Source organism: Nycticebus coucang, chromosome 16, assembly GCF_027406575.1.
Source record: "Nycticebus coucang isolate mNycCou1 chromosome 16, mNycCou1.pri, whole genome shotgun sequence".
NCBI lineage: Eukaryota > Metazoa > Chordata > Mammalia > Primates > Lorisidae > Nycticebus > Nycticebus coucang.
In genome coordinates, this window is record NC_069795.1 from 14,030,001 (window position 1) to 14,048,776 (window position 18,776).

General features: G+C 40.7%; 1 protein-coding gene across 1 annotated transcript in view; it reads left to right on the forward strand.

The window, feature by feature from the left end:
• TIAM1 (TIAM Rac1 associated GEF 1) overlaps positions 1-18,776 on the forward strand; it is a 198,924-nt gene that overhangs the window by 80,278 nt on the left and 99,870 nt on the right. The window contains exons 6-8 of the mRNA XM_053564925.1: positions 1,235-1,407; positions 15,683-15,907; positions 18,135-18,320. Of these exons, the coding sequence (XP_053420900.1) occupies positions 1,235-1,407; positions 15,683-15,907; positions 18,135-18,320 (584 nt within the window). The remainder of the gene's footprint in view (positions 1-1,234; positions 1,408-15,682; positions 15,908-18,134; positions 18,321-18,776) is intronic.

The following is an 18,776-nucleotide window of genomic DNA, read 5'->3' on the forward strand; positions in this document are numbered from 1 at the left end:
TAATTGGGACTCCTTGATTGTGGAGACAAGGTTCAGTGTGAAACCTTGAAGCTCAGGAGTACTGCACAATTAGGACTTGACAGCAGAGGCTGTGGTCAAATTGTTTTGGGGAAAACACGTGAAATGGGTGCCACTTCAGCTGTGTGTAGGACATAGCATTCAGCAGTCATTCCATGGTAATGAGAAATAATATGGGTTAGAAAAGGATGTCTGTGAACCAAAGAGACGTCTATCCGTCTGCATCGTTCTCCATTACTAATTGCATATGAGTAAATTTGCTTTATAGGCTTGTATTGTAGCTGAATAGATCATAATTTCAAGGGTTTTACCACTTTCATAAAGTGTGGTGCTTGATTGTGGTAAGAGAGATGGTGAAAATTAATAGAGTAGCTCATGCTGAAGTGAAGGGAAAGTCATAAAATTGCACCCAGACTTCCCCTGAAATTGGGTTCGATTAGCTGAGAGTAAGTGTTCAGCCAGTAATTGCTATTAAAGTGAGCTTCAAGTTTAGGTGATGATGGAGGGACTCTCTTGAAGCTATCTTGTCACAAGCCTATGAAGTATTCTGTGGCTACTGTCAATGCCATCAATTTCGCAATACCATTAATGGACCAGGACTCTGGCTTCCTCCATCTGTGTGCCATGCATTTTCTCTTTCAGTAAGGATGAGGACATGATTTATTTCTGGAAAAAAATTTTCATAGATAAATTCTGAGGCCAAGTGTCTTTGCTTTCCTTTTCCTCAAAGCATTTCAAGCCATTATTATATATTACTTTCTCCAAGGACAGGAGCCAGAAACCCAGAGCATTTTCTGGAGGTTCCTGATTGCATATCATGTGGGATATATTGGAATGGGCCGCAAACACTTCCGGTCCTCACGCAGCGCCAGTTCTGTTTCATAGGACTGTGTTCATACCCACCACTGGGCAAAGGGGCCACAAGATCCCCATAAGTATTAGGAGACCTGTAACCAAACGCTCCAAAACAGAAAATGAGTTGCTGGAGGAACTGATGAGGCATGCTTGAAGAAGTAACACGCAGGCCGAGAAGCTGTGACAGAGGATCTTTGTCCTTCTCTAGGCCCATCCAAGACTTGCACCCAAGGATGGCCCCATTTTCTTTACTTCTTGGATATGACACACTTTAACTTGCAGCTCTTTCCTTCTGACAGGGCACGTGTACTAGGTTCCACTGCTCTGATTGCTCATGCAGACCTGTGTTGTGTTTCTTCAGGATGCACGCTCTTTTTCTACGAGACCGACGGCAGGTCTGGAATAGACCACAACAGCATTCCCAAGCACGCCGTCTGGGTGGAGAACAGCATCGTGCAGGCTGTGCCCGAGCACCCCAAGAAGGACTTTGTCTTCTGCCTCAGCAACTCCCTGGGTGATGCCTTCCTCTTTCAGGTTGGTTGGGAATTACAAACCAATGAACTGAAACCTTCTCTCTTCTCCCAACATACTCCACCCTTTTTTTCCTGTTATTGGTGGAATTTATCTATTGCTCATTATAGAAACAAAGATGGTGAATGACAAAATAAACATCTGTACTGAATTCCAGAAATTCAGACCTCATCTAAAGGGTTTCAAAGTGAAGGCCGAGAGGTGTTAAGAGATAGATGTGAGTAACTTGCTCTGTGCACTGTGGGTTAAATGATTCCTCAGTGTAGTCCCCGGTACCATTTCTCTTGCACTTTAGACAGGGATCATGAATTCCTTATTTTAGACATGATTTGAGCTGGCAAAAATTTTTGTCACATTATATTCTTTTCTAATATGAATCATAAAGTAAAATAAAGACATCCCAGAAATGGCTGCTATACCTAAACATTTTATATTTCTCATCTTATAAGAACTTATCTACCCAGCATTCTTAAAGTTTGACTGTTTAAAAAAATGCTTCCCTGCTAATTGCTTCAGGGTTAACATTTGCTTTTATAGGGAATCCTTTGAGTTTGGATAGTTGTAATAAACTCTGTATCAACTTTTCATGGTATTATCATAAAAGACTTCCTATATTCCGTTAATGAATTATTTTATCAAATCTTTACCCCATGCTTTGTGTACTATGTACAATACTGTTGAGAATACCAAACAAATTTTGACAGTTCCTACCCTTAATATTGCTCATGTGGGAGGGACACACATAGGAACAAATCTTTATAATGTGGTAAGGCCCAGCAGTGAATATTAAAGGAGATGCAGGAATAAACGGGGTGAAATGAACACTGAGGATATCCCATGAAAGGACAGAGCTGGAACAAAGGTATGGAGGAGAGAAATAATTTTTTTCACTAAGTTTCTGGCTTTGGCCTCTATAGCTATTTCTGTTCGGACAACTAAAGTAAGAAATATAAAGTAATAATTTTGTTTGTAGAAAGACAAGGCATCTGTGATTTTTTTTTTTTAATCTGTGATGTAAAACACACAGAAAAGGGAATATATAAAACATAAATATATTGCTCAATGAACTATCTTAAAGTAAAAATGTAGCCACCACCCAGGACAGAAAATAGAAGTTTCTGGTGTCTTAAAAGCTACCTCCTATCTCTCCCACCCCCACCTCACCTGTCACCCGCAGCTTATTGAATGTAGTGAATGTGTCTTTTATCATTCAGGCGAGGACAGTTTTGTTTATTTGGGAATGACTTGATTTCTCCTTCATTTCTGAAGGGTAGTTTTGCTGGGTATAGAATTGGTAGTTTTATTTCAGAGCCTTAATTGGTAGTTTTATTTCAGAGCCTTGAACATATCATTCCATTGCTTTCTGATCTATCAGTATCTGATAAAAAAAAATCAGCTGTTAATCTTAGGAAGATCCTTTGTTATGCGATGAGTTGCTTTTCCTTGGCTGCTTTGAAGATTTGTCTTTGTTTTTAATAGATGATTATGGTGTGTTTAGGTGTCAGTCTATTTGAGTTTACCCTGTCTGGAATTTATCATGTTTTTTTAATGTGTAGATGTGTGTGTATGTTTGTGTGTGGGTTTAAATTATATTTGTAAAGTTTTTGGCTATTATATTTTCAAATAGTTTTCTTGATCATTTGTTGCTTTCCTTTTCATTTGTAACTTGTATTCTATTTGTATTAGTATGCTTAATGACATCCCACAGGCCTCTAATCATTTTTCTTCATTCTTTTTCTATCCTATTCTTTAGCCTGATAATCTCACTTAATCTACTTTAAGTTCACTGATTCTTTTTTTCTGCCTGCTCACATTGGTTGGTTAGGTCTTCTGGTTATTCTGTATTTTAACTCTACATTTGGTCCCTCTTAAAAAATTTTATTTCTTTGTTGATTTTCTCTGTTTGATGAGATTATCATTCTTTATATCTTTAGATATGATTTTTTAAATTCTTTGAATATATTCAAAATAGTTGATTTAAAGTTTTTGTCTAACACATTCAACATTTGAACTTCCTCAAAGATTATTTCCACTGATTATTTCCTTTTTCTGTGTATGAATCATAATTTATTGTTTCTCCACATGTCTTATACTTTTGGTTGAAACAGTACATGTTAAATAATATGATGTGACAGACTCTTGAAGGCAGATCCATTCCCTATTCTTCAGAGTTTGTCGTTTGTGGTGGTGCTTTGTTTTGTGTCTTCTGAAATCTGTAAAATGTTTCTAGGTAATAGCTGGATTTTAGCTATTCTTGCCTTACTACAGGTTAGATGATTATCCTAATTGATTTTAGGGAGGCTCCTTTTTTTCTTCTTATACATTTCTGGTGTGAATTTTTGATAGGACCTTCTTTATAGCCATAAAGTTGCTACTAGAATTTAAATACCCAGTAGGTCATGTTGAATTATTTCTTTTTGTGTGTGGCAACATAAGACCTTATTCTTGAAAACTTGTATGTCTTCTTGTTATGGTTATATTTTTATGCTACGTAGGTGGGATAGAGCACAAAATGAAACTTTTCAAAGGAAATTACTGCTGTTTGGGAACCATGAAGGCATTTTCTGCCTTGTGTTTATGGTAATCCTTATAACTCTAGAGGAAACGAATATGAATGAAACTTGTGTGTGTAGGGGTGAGGCTAAATCAGGGGAGATCAGCTATGATTGTGAAATAATTTGTAGGTTATGCCAGCCCCAGGGCTCAATTCAGTGCACACAGTTTCCAGAGCCTTCATGCTGTTCATTTGATACCTTTACTCAGATAACGACAAGTTTGCCCATGGAAGGGAAATTTAGGGTACAGCAAAAGCAGAAAGGGGAGTTTGTGTTCAGGGTGGGGATAGGAATGAGCATGAATGTTAGAGCAGTTTATATAGAAGTGCTGCATGAGAAGTGCTGTTTGCAAAGTGAGGCTATAACTCTTGCATTTAAACTAATACTTTATTTTTTATTTATTTATTTATTTATTTTGGCCAGGGCTGGGTTTGAACCCACCACCTCCGGCATATGGGACCAGCGCCCTACTCCTTGAGCCATAGGCGCCGCCCTAAACTAATACTTTAATTAGAGTTCTTTCCTCCAACTTGAAGCCAGGGACATCACCTACCACCTACAAAGTGCAGTTTCATGTTGGGCATTCATTTGTCCATTACCTGAGGGTTTCATTCACACTTCAAAAAGGTTACCCACTTCTTTGGTAACATATGCTAATATTAGTTTTAAATTCTTACATTATGCCTTGGGAACATAGCTACCAGGCAGAATAAGAAAGATGCCTGATCGGGTAAAAAATCATATGAAGTTATATATCTAAAGGAATATAAAAATGGTTATCTCTGGGAAGTGATTGCCTTTATTTCTGCAGAAAGTTTTCTTAGCACTTTGAAAGTCACTTGTATGTGGGTATTGCACATATTAAAAAGGGTTGGGGAGGGTAGCTCATGTTTGTAATCTTAGTACTCTGGGACGCCAAGGTGGGAGGATCACTTGAGCTCAGGAGTTTGACCAGCCTGAGCAAGAGCAAAACCCCATCTGTACTAAGAATAGAAAAATTGGCCATATATCATGGTGGGTACCTGTAGTCCCAGCTACTTAGAAGGCTGAGGCAGAAGACTTGGGAGGCTGAGCCAAAAGGATGGCTTGAATCCAACAGTTTGAAGTTGCTGTGAGCTAGGCTGCTGCCATGGCATTCTAGGCTGGGGCAACAGAGTAAGATTTGGTCTCAAAAAAAAAAAAAAAAAGAGAGAGAGAGAAAGATTCATAAGTTAAAAAAAAAAAGAATAATATCCACACCATTAAGTTGAATCATAGACTAAAGGTGATAATGCAGTTATGAGTCTGATAGATAGCAATTGTTCAGTAAATGTTACAGTGACCATTTAATAATAAAGAAAAAGAGACTAGTTTCCTGTGCTTCTCTAAATAAGTATCTTCATAGAAATTGAATGTGGCTTCACTGTGAAAAGGCTTTGAGTTTCATCAGGTTCTTGGATTGCCACACCTGATTCTATGCACATGTCCTGGACAAAAGCAGCCAAGTGAGGGAAAACTCTGGAAATCTTCTTTCATGGGGAGGTATCAAGTAGATGTGGTAGAAAAGATTTTAGAGGGAGGCTGGGCAAGGTTGCTCATGCCTATAATCCTAGCACTGTGGGAGGCAGAGGCAGGTGGATAGCTTCTTGAGCTCAGAAGTTCAAGACCAGGCTGAGCAAAAGCGAGATCCTGTTTCTACTAAAAACAGAAAAAAGAAAGAAAAAACTAGCTGAGTATAGTGGTGTGCACCTGTAGTCCCAGCTACTCAGTAGGCTGAGGCAAGAGAATTTCTCAAGCCCAAGAGTTTGAGGTTGCTGTGAGCTATGATGATGCCATGGAACTCTACTCAGGGCAACAGAGTAAGACTTCATCTTGGGAAAAAAAGAAAAAGGATTATAGAGGGGATTTAGCATCTTGGACTTGAATTGGCTCAAGGTCAGCCTCTTCCTCAAGGTAGGCACCATCTCTGCGAGGTTCCTCCTAGCAGGTTAGCCTATCCACTGGGCAGCCAATTGCATTCCAGGGGTTTGTTTAGCTTTGCAACTGTCTGTTTTGTTAGCCCTAAATTCTAGAAAGTTCTTGGTCATGTTGAGAGACTATGTTCATTCTGGTGATTCTTGCTATTTCCTTAGGGTTTCATATTCACTGCTGGAGTCTAGTATAGGTGTTCCTATCCTTTCTCATAACTTTTATTTTATTTCATTTTATTTTTAGAGATGAGATTTCACTGTGTTGTCCAGGTTAGACTCAAACTCCTGAGCTTGAATGATCCTTCCTCCTCAGTCCCTCAAGCAGCAGCTATAGGGACTATCAGTCTTTACACTGTGCCTATGCCAGGTCTTACCTCCTGCCTGGTCTCCTCATCGGGCTGTCCTGGCTGAAGTTCCTGAGCCATTCTTTCCATTCTTATTTGTAAGTGTGCTCCAAAGTGAGGCATCCTGGCCTCCAGGTGGTCTGTCCCCACACCCTGCAGTGAGGCTTCTGTTGCTCTTGTTTCTTTCACAGTGTTAGAGTCAATTTCTTTAATTTATTAGAATCACTTCAAATTATTGACTCAGACTGAGCTTATGGTTTCTTAAGCCTCCCCCAGCATCAATGCTTATTCAACAAGGTCTTCCCATTTTATTTTAATAGATTTTTTTTAAAATCTCAAAGTCAGAACTTAAATTTTACCTCTTTGAGATGTTATTCTTGTGACTTTTGTCCTTCTAATGATCCTTTGAAATCTTGGGTCCCCAGTTGAACTTCTCTGGTGTTTATATCCCTCTTTAACTTTACCTTAGTCGCAGCTTTGTCGGTTTACACATTGACTTAGTCTATAGCTGAGTCCTGTTTTCCCAGCACTATGGATCATATCCCTGTCCTAGCCAAAAATTTAGATATATTGACCTTTGATTTTGGCATGGACTAGTTGGCAAGGGCGAACTCTAGAAAAGCCCCAGCCACATTTTTTTTTATGGGACTGTTACCTATATAAAGCATTTGGCCCATGCTGGATTCACTTGTCAGCGCCATTCTGGTGGCCCAGTCTCTCAAGCCATCTTGCAAAAGAAATTCCACACAGGCTGGTGGAAGCAACCTGCTAGCCAAAGACACATATTCAAGAGCTTAGGGCATCTTCTTAACACCACAGAGCAGGGCGGTACAGGTTGAGAGCGCTACCTGAAGGGGAGAAATGATACAAGGGCACCTCTGGACCCTGCCCTTTTCTGGCACCAAAATTTTAAGAAGAGCATTCTAAACTAGGGGGCTTCCTGAGTACAGGGCCCGGGTGGGGCCCCACTTGCCTACCTCTTAGGAGAGTGTTAATGGTGAATGCAGATGGTGAAGTGTGAAATGAATACACAAGGTTGGAAATCAACTGGAAATATAATTCCCTGCTGTTGGTAGACCAGAGGTTTCTCTACATTGCAGAGATATAAATGTGGTTGAGCTAAATCTTAGTATATAATCTGTATACTTTAAGTGTTATAAAAATATGTTATTAACAGTATTGTCTTCCATCTTACATTATTTTAAATTTGCATTAAATCAAAATGAACACAGTTTAAGAAGAATTCAGTTAGCCTTTTAAAAAAATTTTTTTTTTTTTTTTTGAGACAGAATCTCATTCCATTGTCCTGGGGTTGAGTGCTATAGCATCATTAGAAGCTCAAACTGCTGGGTACACGTGACCTTCCTGCCTCAGCCTCCCAAGTAGCTGGGACTATAGGCCCCTGCCACGACATCCAACTAATTTTTCTATTTTTAGTAGGGACAGGTTTTGCTCTTATTCAGGCTGGTCTAGAACTGAGCTCAAGCAATCCCCATGCCTCACCTCTCAGAGTGCTGGGATTACAGATTTGAGCCACGGTGCCCAGTTAGCCTTCAAGAAAGACTTAAAGTAAAATTCTCTTTCCCTTCTCCACACCCCCACTACCAGCCTCATTCCCCAGGTGCAAGTGTACACAACTATTTTAGCTGATGTTTTTGTTTTTCTGTTTGTGTTCTTGCATTTTTCCTCATTTCTCATTAACATGCTTATATTGCATTTTCTTAACGGGTTTTAAATATTAACTATTGACTTTTGGTTATGACAAATGACTAGCTGTGTAATATACAAATTATCCTTTCCTTATTTTCTTACATATGTATATAAGAATTTAGGGTTAAACAATAGTCAATGTTGTTGTGACCATGTAAACAACTATTAGCTGTTAAGCCAAGCAGTATACTATGATTTTATTTCTTTTTTTGAACAATCTCTTGATTTTGTTTTTCTCGTAGTTAATGACTGCCTCTTTTTTGTTTGTTTGTTTTAATTTGCTTATTTTTCTGGTTACACAGCATTGATGTTTTCTAAACCTATAGTGCATTAGGTAGCTGGTTTATTTTTACCTCTTTCTCATGGGTGGTTGCTAGCTTGACCTTAGGTCTGATAGTTTCCCTGGAATTTTTCTCTTTATCATTCTAGTTATATTCCTGGATTTCAAATCTTCCTTTTTTTCTTAATAAACTCCTTCATTTAAATGAAAAGAACCTATAGTAACATCTTCACAAAATGGTACATATTTGAAAATATCTTTTACTTGAATAATATCTGACTACTTTGGGGTTTCGGCTTGGAAATCATTTCTTCTTGGTTTAATTATTTTCCGATAACATTCTCATTTTTGATAATCTTGTATGTGTTTTCTTTTCTTTTTTTCCTCCTTGAAGAATTTTAGAATCATCTCCCTTATCACTTGTGTTCTAATCCTTCATAGGGATTGGCCTTGTATTGAAATTTTAATTTTCTTTTTTTTTTAAATTTTCTCTATACATCTACACGTGTTTATTTGGTTTCCACTTTTTGCCTTCACAAAATTAAAAAGGCTTAACATTTAACAACAATAACAATGTTTAAGATAAGGACTAGAAACAAAAACCTCGCAAAGAACGAACAAAGATAAATACATTCAGAAAAGAAATCAGTTGATTGCTGCAACGAAATATTGAGCAATAATAATAATGATAATACTGCAAAAAAAGTAGCATTCACGTTGTCAGATAAAAGTATGTCCATCATAGAATGCTTTGACTCTGAGGTTCAGTGTGGAGTCCTCAGTTAACTTCTTTTTTTTTTCCCCAAAGTCTCAAAAAATAGACAACTAATATTTATAAATAAAAATAGAAAATAATTTTAAAAAACAGATTATGCCAAATCTTATAGACAATAGAAAAAGAAGAAATACTTAAATCATTCTACTTCATCTGGACATACCTGATATTAAAATTGGAAAAAATATATTATTATAAAGGGAAATTACAAACGTATTTCACTTATAAATAAGGATGCAATATCCTAAACAACATATTAACAAGTTGAATTAAAAATTATTGTTCAAATAATGTACTTTGGTCAAAATTAAATCCAATTTATGTGAGAATTAGTCACTATTTTCTTTTTTTTCCTTTTCCTTTTCCTCACCCTCTCCCTCCTTCTCTCTCTGTCTCGTCTCCCCTTCCCCCAACCCCCATCACGTCATTAATTGTCCTCATATCAAAGTTGAATACATAGGATTCATGCTTCTCCATTCCTGTGATGCTTCACTAAGAATAATGTGTTTCACCTCCATCCAGGTTAATACAAATGCTGCGAAATCTCCATTTTTTTTTTAATCTCCATTTTTTTAATGGCTGAATAGTATTCTATGGTATACATACACCATTTTTTTTAATGGCTGAATAGTATTCTATGGTACACATACACCACAGCTTGCCAATCTGTTCCTGGGTTGAGGGGCATTTAGGCTGTTTCCACATTTTAGTGATTGTAAATTGAGCTGTGATAAACAGTCTAGTACAAGTGTCTTTATAATAAAAGGTTTTTTTTTCCTTCTGGATAGATGCCCAGTAATGGGATTGCAGGACCAAATGGGAGGTCTAGGTTGAGTTCTTTGAGGTTTCTCCATACTTCTTTCCAAAAAGGTTGTATTAGTTTGCAGTCCCACCAGCAGTGTAGAAGTGTTCCCTTCTCTCCACAGCATGGGCAATTTTGAGATTTTGTGATGTGGGCCATTCTTGCTGGGATTAGATGAAATCTCAGGGTGGTTTTAATCTGCATTTCTCTAATAATTAGGGATGATGAGCATTTTTTTCATATGTTTGCTAGCCATTCATCTGTCTTCTTTAGAGAAAGTTCTGTTCATCTCTCTTCCCCTTGATGTACGGGATTGTTGGCTTTTTTCATGTGGATTAACTGAAATTTTAATTTTCATTAATTTTTTTTTCCCTGACAGCGCATTCATCCTTTCTTCTCTCTTTTCCTCCCTCTTCTCCTTTTCCTCCCCGCTCTCCTTCCAGTCTCACTATTCTTTTTTCACAGCAACCTGCACTTTTGGGTACTTGTTTATAGCCCAGCTTTTCTTGTGTCTCTGAGGGTGCCCTGATTTTAGGGAATGATTCTCCTTCCTCCTGCTGAATTTTCTTTTTTTTTTTTTTTTTTTTTGTAGAGACAGAGTCTCACTTTATGGCCCTTGGTAGAGTGCCGTGGCCTCACACAGCTCACAGCAACCTCCAACTCCTGGGCTTAAGCGATTCTCTTGCCTCAGCCTCCCGAGTGGCTGGGACTACAGGCGCCCGCCACAACGCCCGGCTATTTTTTTGGTTGCAGTTTGGCCGGGGCCGGGCTTGAACCCGCCACCCTCGGTATATGGGGCCGGCGCCTTACCGACTGAGCCACAGGCGCCGCCCTCCTGCTGTATTTTCTTCCGTGTGCTTTTGGTCTCTGCCTTTCATGCTGGAGGCTTTCAGCAAACGTCTGGTCATGCTTGACTGTCGGGTCGCATTTATGTGTGAGATACCAGAAAGCTGCTTGGGTATCACCTGTGCCCATTATAAATGATAGAGCTTTTATAGCATGGGCAGATCGTAAGTGGCCCATGCTGTAAAAGGGACTCCAGTTGACCATATTCAATGGTCTTTACGTGGAGGCCACTTAACTTCACCAGAGATGGATCCTGCCATTGCTATTCACTGGGCAGGCTTCTGTTCTTTTATTTGCAGCAAATAGCCTCTGCATCTCGGGTATGGCTTCATGGAGTCTGGAGCTTCTGTTTTTCTCTGAAGAATGAACCTTGGTGGGTGAGGGTGGGAAGGGTGCACAGTTACAAGACTCTCTTCAGGCTTGTCAACTGTAGCTCAGTGAGTAGGGCACCAGCCACATACACTGGAGCTGGTGGGTTCGAACCCAGCCTGGGCCTGCCAACAACAGTGACAACTACAACCAAAAAAATAGCCAAGCATTGTGGCGGGCACCTGTAATCCCAGCTGGCCTGCCAACAACAGTGACCACTACAACCAAAAAAATAGCCAAGCATTGTGGTGGGCACCTGTAATCCCAGCTACTTGGGAGGTTGAGGCAAGAGAATCACTTAAGCCCAAGAGTTTGAGATTGCTGTGACCTGTGACACCACGGCACTCTACCGAGGGTGACAATAAGACTCTATCTCAAAAAAAAAAAAAAGACTGTCTTTAGTGGGGGAGGAGAAGCTCATACTAAGTTCTCTTTATAGATATTAAAAACGATATATTAATTAAGTTTATATAAATAAAACTCTTAAATATGGTACATGTGGAACCAATCAGAAAAAAGTCTTTGTAGACTCTACATGGGAACTTTATTTCTATCTAGCGTCTTCAAAACTTACTCTTTTTTTCTTTAAAAATGAAAAAAGGAGTTTGACCTACTTTGCGATTATTCTTATGCTTCTGTGAACTTGAATTATCCAAATTTTAATTTCCTAGATTTGGCATATGTTCCTTAGCGTTTCTCTTGTTTAAAATAAATTTCCCTTTTCCTGCCACTTACGTAAACCATTGATTATCTAAAATCACCGAGTGTCCTCCATGCAGTTGGATGATTGAAGCTCGATCTATTTAAATACATAATGAATACCTGAGCTTCATCTTAAGTCTCTACTCAAAGGGGCTTTTATGCAAATTGCATTTTTTGTTGATTATATTCCACTATTGGCATGAACTCTGATTATTCCCCTCACGGAACTTTATACAGTACGTATGGCATCACCGGAGGGCAAAGGAAGAATCACAAAGCCCACTCCCTCTCTCGACCTGTCTACTGCCGTTTGTTTAATGAAGCTGATGAGCGGGGGCAGGACCAGCAGGTGACATTGGGTGGTGTCCCCTTCCTACCTTTGCGACTACTGGATTCTGATAAAGGGACTATCTGGACCCAGTATCTCTAACTGAACTTGCCTGGTTTAAGAAGGAGGCAAGGCCAGTGACTTTGTGTTTTTCTAGCATGTCAAATTAAATTAAATTAAATTAATTTATTTATTTGTTTTCTTGAGACAGTCTCAAGCTGTTGCCCTGGGTATAGTTGCAGCTTACAGCAACCTTCAACTCTTGGCCTTAAGTGATTCTCTTACCTCACCCTCCCAAACTGCCAGGACTACAGGCGCCTGCCACAATGCCCAGCTATTTTTTGGTTGTAGTTGTCATTGTTGTTTGGCAGGCCCAGGCTGGATTCGAACCTGCCAGCTCCAGTGTATGTGGCTGGTGCCCTATCTGCTGAGCTACAGGTGCCGAGCTACATGTCAGATTTTAAATCTTGGAGAGGCTACACTGGAAAACCTTGTGTCAAGTTAGCAGTCTGCTGTGATCAGCTCTGTGTAAAGGGTGGTGAAATGTTTCAAGACTTTTTCCTGCTTCACTAGCTGTCGATGCCAGTCTGTGGAGAGTTCACCCTCTCTCATCAACACATAGCTCCCTGCATGACCCTGCAAAAGGACAAACTTTGCTGAAAAACTCATTTAGAGAATTGTGTGTCTTAGAAATTGATTTGGCTTAATGATAGAGGATGGTGGGGACTGCTGTTTTATTTAGACAGGACAGCGGGAGCGAAAATTCCCTCTAATGGAACTGCCTTCAGCCACTGACAGGTTTTAGAAGAGTTTGGAGGACTGAGGCATATTTAATGGTTAAACAGGCTGATAGCTAAATTTTTTATAAAGCTGTCATCATATATTTCTATGTATATTTCCCTAGGGTTGAGGGAATTGTTATGGGCTTTTACTTTTCTTTAAAATTTTATTTTATGATTATTCTTTTTAATTGTGGTGAGATACACACAACATTCAATTGACCATCTTAACCATTTTTAAGTGGCCGGTTCAGTGGCAGTCAGCACAGTGGCGTTGGTCCTGCAGCCCTCACTACCTTCCACCTTCAGAAGTCACTCTCTTTCTTCTTGCCAACTAAAACTCTGTATCCATCGTGTAATAACACTCCATTTCTCCCCATCCCAGTCCCTGGCAACCGCTCTCTTCCTTTCTTTTAAATAAATAAGTTCCAGGATAGCTGCTTTGCCCAAGTTAAATATATACCTTTCAAAGGCTGTTTGACATCGACTGGCATCAGCCTCCTGCATTTCTACTTCTGAAACGGGAGGCAACACAAGCTCTCTGGCATCAGAGTGGACCGTATCACTGCTGGCTGAGTTTGCCTGGGATCCTCATAAGTTGGGGGTGGAGAGGGGAGAAGGAGGCCCCCTTTTATTAAGTAAAGAGAGCAAGATATTGGATAGTGGTCCTACTTGGGGTTCCCAGTGTGTCCCGCAGACTCCTTTCTTTTTGAAGCATCACCTGTTTTGAAATGGAAGATTCCCATTGGCAGTATGTCAGTCAGGATGGGTTGGGTTATGCTACACAAAGGAGCAGCCCTCAACTCTCAGTGACTGACCGTGGCCCCTCATTCCTGCCCCGTGTCTGGTGGAGCTTGTTTCTGAAGCCACACAGCTCCTGGATATTCAGGAACCCGGGCAGACAGAAGCTCGACCTTGACACAACGCTCTGGTGACTGTAGGCAAAGGGACAAGAGCGCAGTGAATCAGGTCTTTGTTGAATGGTGACCTGTGTTGCTTCTACTAAATTTCACTGGCCAAAGCCAAAGGCCATGGCCATACCTGGCTTCAAAGGGGGCAGGAGAGTTCTATCCCCTTATTCCCAGAATGCAGACAGCTAAAATGTGGAGTGGCTCATACTCATGACCCTTCACCTTTTAGAGCAGGTATCAGGAGCTAGGGGTCAGGATCAGTATGTCATATTAAAAAAGGAAACAAAACAAAACTTTTTAAAAAAAGCACAGGATTGGTGGAGAATGGGGTTTATAATAAATTACTTCCTAAGTGATTTAGAAAGTGTTCTTCCTAATTTTTCTGGGCTTTTGTTTTTCCACCTTAAAAATGGTCATGTTGAATGCCTTCTAGATGCACATTTTTATTTGAATTTAAGTTCCTAACATGTATTTAGCAGAGTTTGCTATTAGAAGTTTAAGATCTTTCTCTCCATTCCTCAGATATTATGTCAGGGTTGCAGGTACAGGCAGTCCCTGGGTTATGAATGAGATAGGTTCTGTAGGTTTGTTCTTAAGTTGAATTTGCGTGAAAGCTGGAACAGGTACATTTGCCTATTAGTGGTAATCGCCCCTGTTCATAAGTACGAGTCATATGCCATCACGCAACTGAATGGCATATGTTGTATGTTTGTAACTCTGGGACTGTTTGCATTTCCTTTCCTGGCTCCTTAATTTGGGAGGGGGTTGGAGGATAGAAGGTTCTAACTGAGGCAGAGATGAGGGTTTGTCTTAGGGAAGTGGACGTGGGCCCCTGACTGCCTCGTGTTTGTGCAGGGGTCGTAGCCTTTCCCAGAGGCGTACCACCTCTCCATCTCTGCAATGTCATTGCCAGTCAGCATGGAATGATGTGCTGCTGAGGTCCTATTAATAGAATTTTGTTTATAAGCTATCACTCAATGAGTTAGAAAATTGACAAGATGTATCAAAGGAAAAAGAAATCAAATTTTTGTGAGTGAAAAATGACATGAATAGCTCCTTTAGTACTGTAGTGGCTGAATAGGCCATTTCTTTAGGTGGGCTTACTTTGAGCATTTATTAATCTTCTCTGGGCTTAAGGAAATAGCTGGAAAAGTCCAGTATGTCCTCACTTATAAATACTCATTGACTGAGTTCCTGAAGAATTATGACTAACACATTATTACACATAAGCTGTCTCCCCAAAACTTTTCGACTTTTGCCTTTCAGTTCATCCCTGAGTCGCACCAGTCCTACTTTGAGGTCACCTGTCCTTGATGGGTGTCACCCAACACTGTCTTCATGCCCTCCCTGAGTAGACCTCTCTGAGCACGCAGGGTGTTGAGGGGAGGCTGCAGTTCTCAGATGCTCCCATGAAGTCCCCTAAGGTGGTATTTCTTCTGGCTGTTTTGAACCACTTCTCTCAGCCCTAGTTTGTCACTGGTGTTTAGCACCAGGTTAGAACTTTAGCATTTGGGTTGCAGTGGTTCATTGGGGACAGGGCTGGTATATCTCCCTTGCCCATTTACACCTTGTAACTGCTTGATCCTTTCTGGAAATTGAGCCCTGCTTCACAGCAATCCTCTTGACTAGAAACCAAGCCGTCGAGCTGTATAGAAGGTGACTTCAGTAAGTACATTGGGTGAGCAGGTGACTTCAGTAAGTACATTGGGTGAGCAGACACTGTGGCTTCCTTCGGTACGGCCGTTGGTGTGAGGGCACAGCAGAGCTCTGACCTGAGACTAAACTTCGAGGTTGGGTTAACCTTTCCCTGTGGGTGTCCAGACCAGTCCTCATGACTCCCAGGTGTTGCTCCTCTGGAAATGCCCTTGTTTGTTTTTGTTAACGTCCTAAAGGTGGCTCCTTTCTTTTTGCCCCTTGTCCCCACACAGACCACCAGCCAGACAGAGCTTGAGAACTGGATCACCGCCATCCATTCTGCGTGTGCGGCCGCTGTTGCAAGACACCACCACAAGGAAGACACACTCCGACTCCTGAAGTCCGAAATCAAGAAACTGGAACAGAAGATTGACATGGATGAAAAGATGAAGAAAATGGGCGAAATGCAGCTGTCTTCAGTCACCGACTCGAAGAAGAAGAAAACTATATTAGATCAGGTGATTGCTCTTCCGTGTTTAGACCCAGGGAAGAGTGTTAGGTCTTTAAAAAGGTGGTTTTGGGGTGGCGCCGGTGGCTCAAGGAGTAGGGCACCGGTCCCATATGCCAGAGGTGATGGGTTCAAACCCAGCCCCGGCCAAAAAAAAAGGTGGTTTTGAAAGGTTTGTTTTTTTTTTTTTTCCTGCTTTGAAATCAGGAAATATCCTCGGTTATTTCCTTGACAGCTTGTCTTCCAGGCTGCTGATTTCTTTATTGTGACTGTCAGTTTTCCTCCCCCTTTGTTCACAGTTGATTGTTCTGAGCTAACAGGGAACAATATTACCTTGGGTGAAAGTCAGAACTCGACAGAGGAGCCTTCCGGCCTCCACCCGTGACGTGTTCTTCAGGAGGGTTTGTGTAATTAAAAAGTCTGCGCATTCAGTCCCCATGTGATCAGATTCTCCTGCAGCTCAGCGGCGGTGCGATTCATTGCTGAGCCCTCAATACGTTTAGAATTGCAAATTTAGAAAAAGCGAAGTGCTTTTTAAAAAAGTATATCTCTATTTGCTGTGTATAGAGCATAAGTATATTTCATGGTAAAAAATAAAGATTTAGTGGAATAAACAGAGGCTTTATTTGCCTTCTAGTCAGCTGTTTTGAAGTCAGTGACCACCATCTGGTAATGCTTTGAAACTCGGTCCTCCTTAGGAAATGATTATGTGAATAAATGCTGTTTAAATCATTGAGCAGCTGATGACACAGGCCACACTGTGGCTTTCCACACTTCTCTCTCTCTCTCTTCTTTCCCTCTGTTAACCTGACGCTGTATTTTTTTTTTTTAATTGAGGCAAAAGTCAAATAACATAAAATTAACCATTTTGAGGTTTGCAATCCAGGGGCACTTAGTACATTCATGATGTTGTGCAACCACCACCTCTATCTAGTTGTGAAACATTTTCATCCCCCCCGAAAGGTCACATTTGGTGCCCTCTGCCCTGGCATTCTGTCTTCCTGGATTTGCCTGTTTTAGAAGCTTCCCTCGAATGCAGTTGCACAACACATATCCTTTTGTGCCTGGTGTCTTTGAGCATAACGCCTGGAGGTTGGTGCACGTTGTAGCACGTCAGTATTGCATTCTTGTTTGGGGCTGAATGTCATTCTATTGTGCGTGTACACTGCGGTTTGTCCATTGGTGGACAACTGAGCTCTTCCCACCTCTGGGCTGTTGCAGACAGTGCTGCTGTAAACATGTGTGTACATGGACCACGGACAGTATATCTGAAGTCACCGTAAAAGGAGAGCTATCAGCCACTGATCATTACCTGTATCATTATCAATATCCTTGAGCCCTCACTCCCTGCCCGATCTTATACTTATTGGTTATCTTATTTAAACATCACATCAGCCTTAGGAGCTAGGCATATTCTGCTGCTTTGACAAATATCTCAGAGCTATGGTAAGTTGGAATTGCAGAGTGTAGGTCTGCACCAGGTGGCATCCGGTTTCCTACACCGTGCTGTGAGCACGCGCCTTTTCCCAAAGCTCTTTCCTATTTGTGTCTGGCCTTTGCCTCTGCCTTTAATTCACCTCACTTTTCTCCATATGAAAAGCCATCTCTTGGTAGGTCATAATAGTTTTCTGGTGCTAGAAGTCTCTACACTAAGCCTGACATGGTGGCTTAAGCCTGTTACCTTAGCACTCTGGGGGGCTGAGGCAGGTGGATTGCTTGAGCTCAGGAGTTCCAGACCAGTATGAGCAACAGCAAGATCCTATCTTTACTAAAAATAGGAAAGTAACTGGGTGTTGTAGCCTGTGCCTGTAGTCCCAGCTACTTGGGAGGCTGAGGCAAGAGGATTGGTTGTGCCCAGGAGTTTGAGGTTATTGTAAGCTGTAATGACACCACCATACTCAAGTGAGACTATCTAAAAACAAACAAAAACAAACAAACAAAAAAACCCCAAAAAGTCTCAACCCCTTTTCTTCTTCTGTTTGCAGCCTACATCTCAGAGTTGATAGACCAGCAATGCCCCAAATGTGAAATCTATGATAATACACTTTCTATTCATCATGCTGATTTTATGACTGTAGAGCTTTGTGGAAGAAACACATGTACCTCAGAAACTCAGGATGCCTACTGTTTATTCTTCAGATTATAATCAATACCTTTACAACATAGCTTTGTAAGGTTTGTATAGGATAAAATCGTTAACATTTGTTTTTTCTTTTCCCATGTTTTCACTGTTCTAGATCTTTGTTTGGGAGCAAAATCTCGAACAGTTCCAAATGGACCTCTTTCGTTTCCGCTGTTACCTAGCTAGCCTGCAGGGTGGGGAGCTGCCAAACCCCAAAAGGCTACTGGCTTTTGCAAGCCGACCAACCAAAGTGGCAATGGGCCGCCTTGGGATCTTTTCTGTATCATCTTTTCATGCCCTGGTGAGTAGAAGCTAATGAATTTTTGAAAAATATTAATCTTGATATTTAATGCTGAGCAGGACTTGACAAGAGTCTCTTTAGTGTTTTTATGGTCTAACTACTACTGTGTGTAGATTTCTAAATTGTGTTCAGTTTGCAGTGGGTGCAAATTTTCATTTAAGTCTGTTCTGAAATTTGTGACTCTCTTAATGGGGCCTAAGTTACCGCGCAAAGAAAACGTGAAAGGTATTGTCTTCAGAGTTGTTCACATGTAGCGTTTGTCAGTGACTCTTGCCATCTTTAGGCAGTGTCAAGGTTTAAACCCCAATACGTAGTTTTTTACCTAACCTTGTAGAAATGGTGAGTGGAGGGGTCTCTCGAATAGGTAAATATATTTTTGTTCTCTTTCCCTTTCTGTCTCTTAAAGACTCAGTCGCTCACATAGATGGGCCACTATGAAAGTTTTGCAACAGGCTG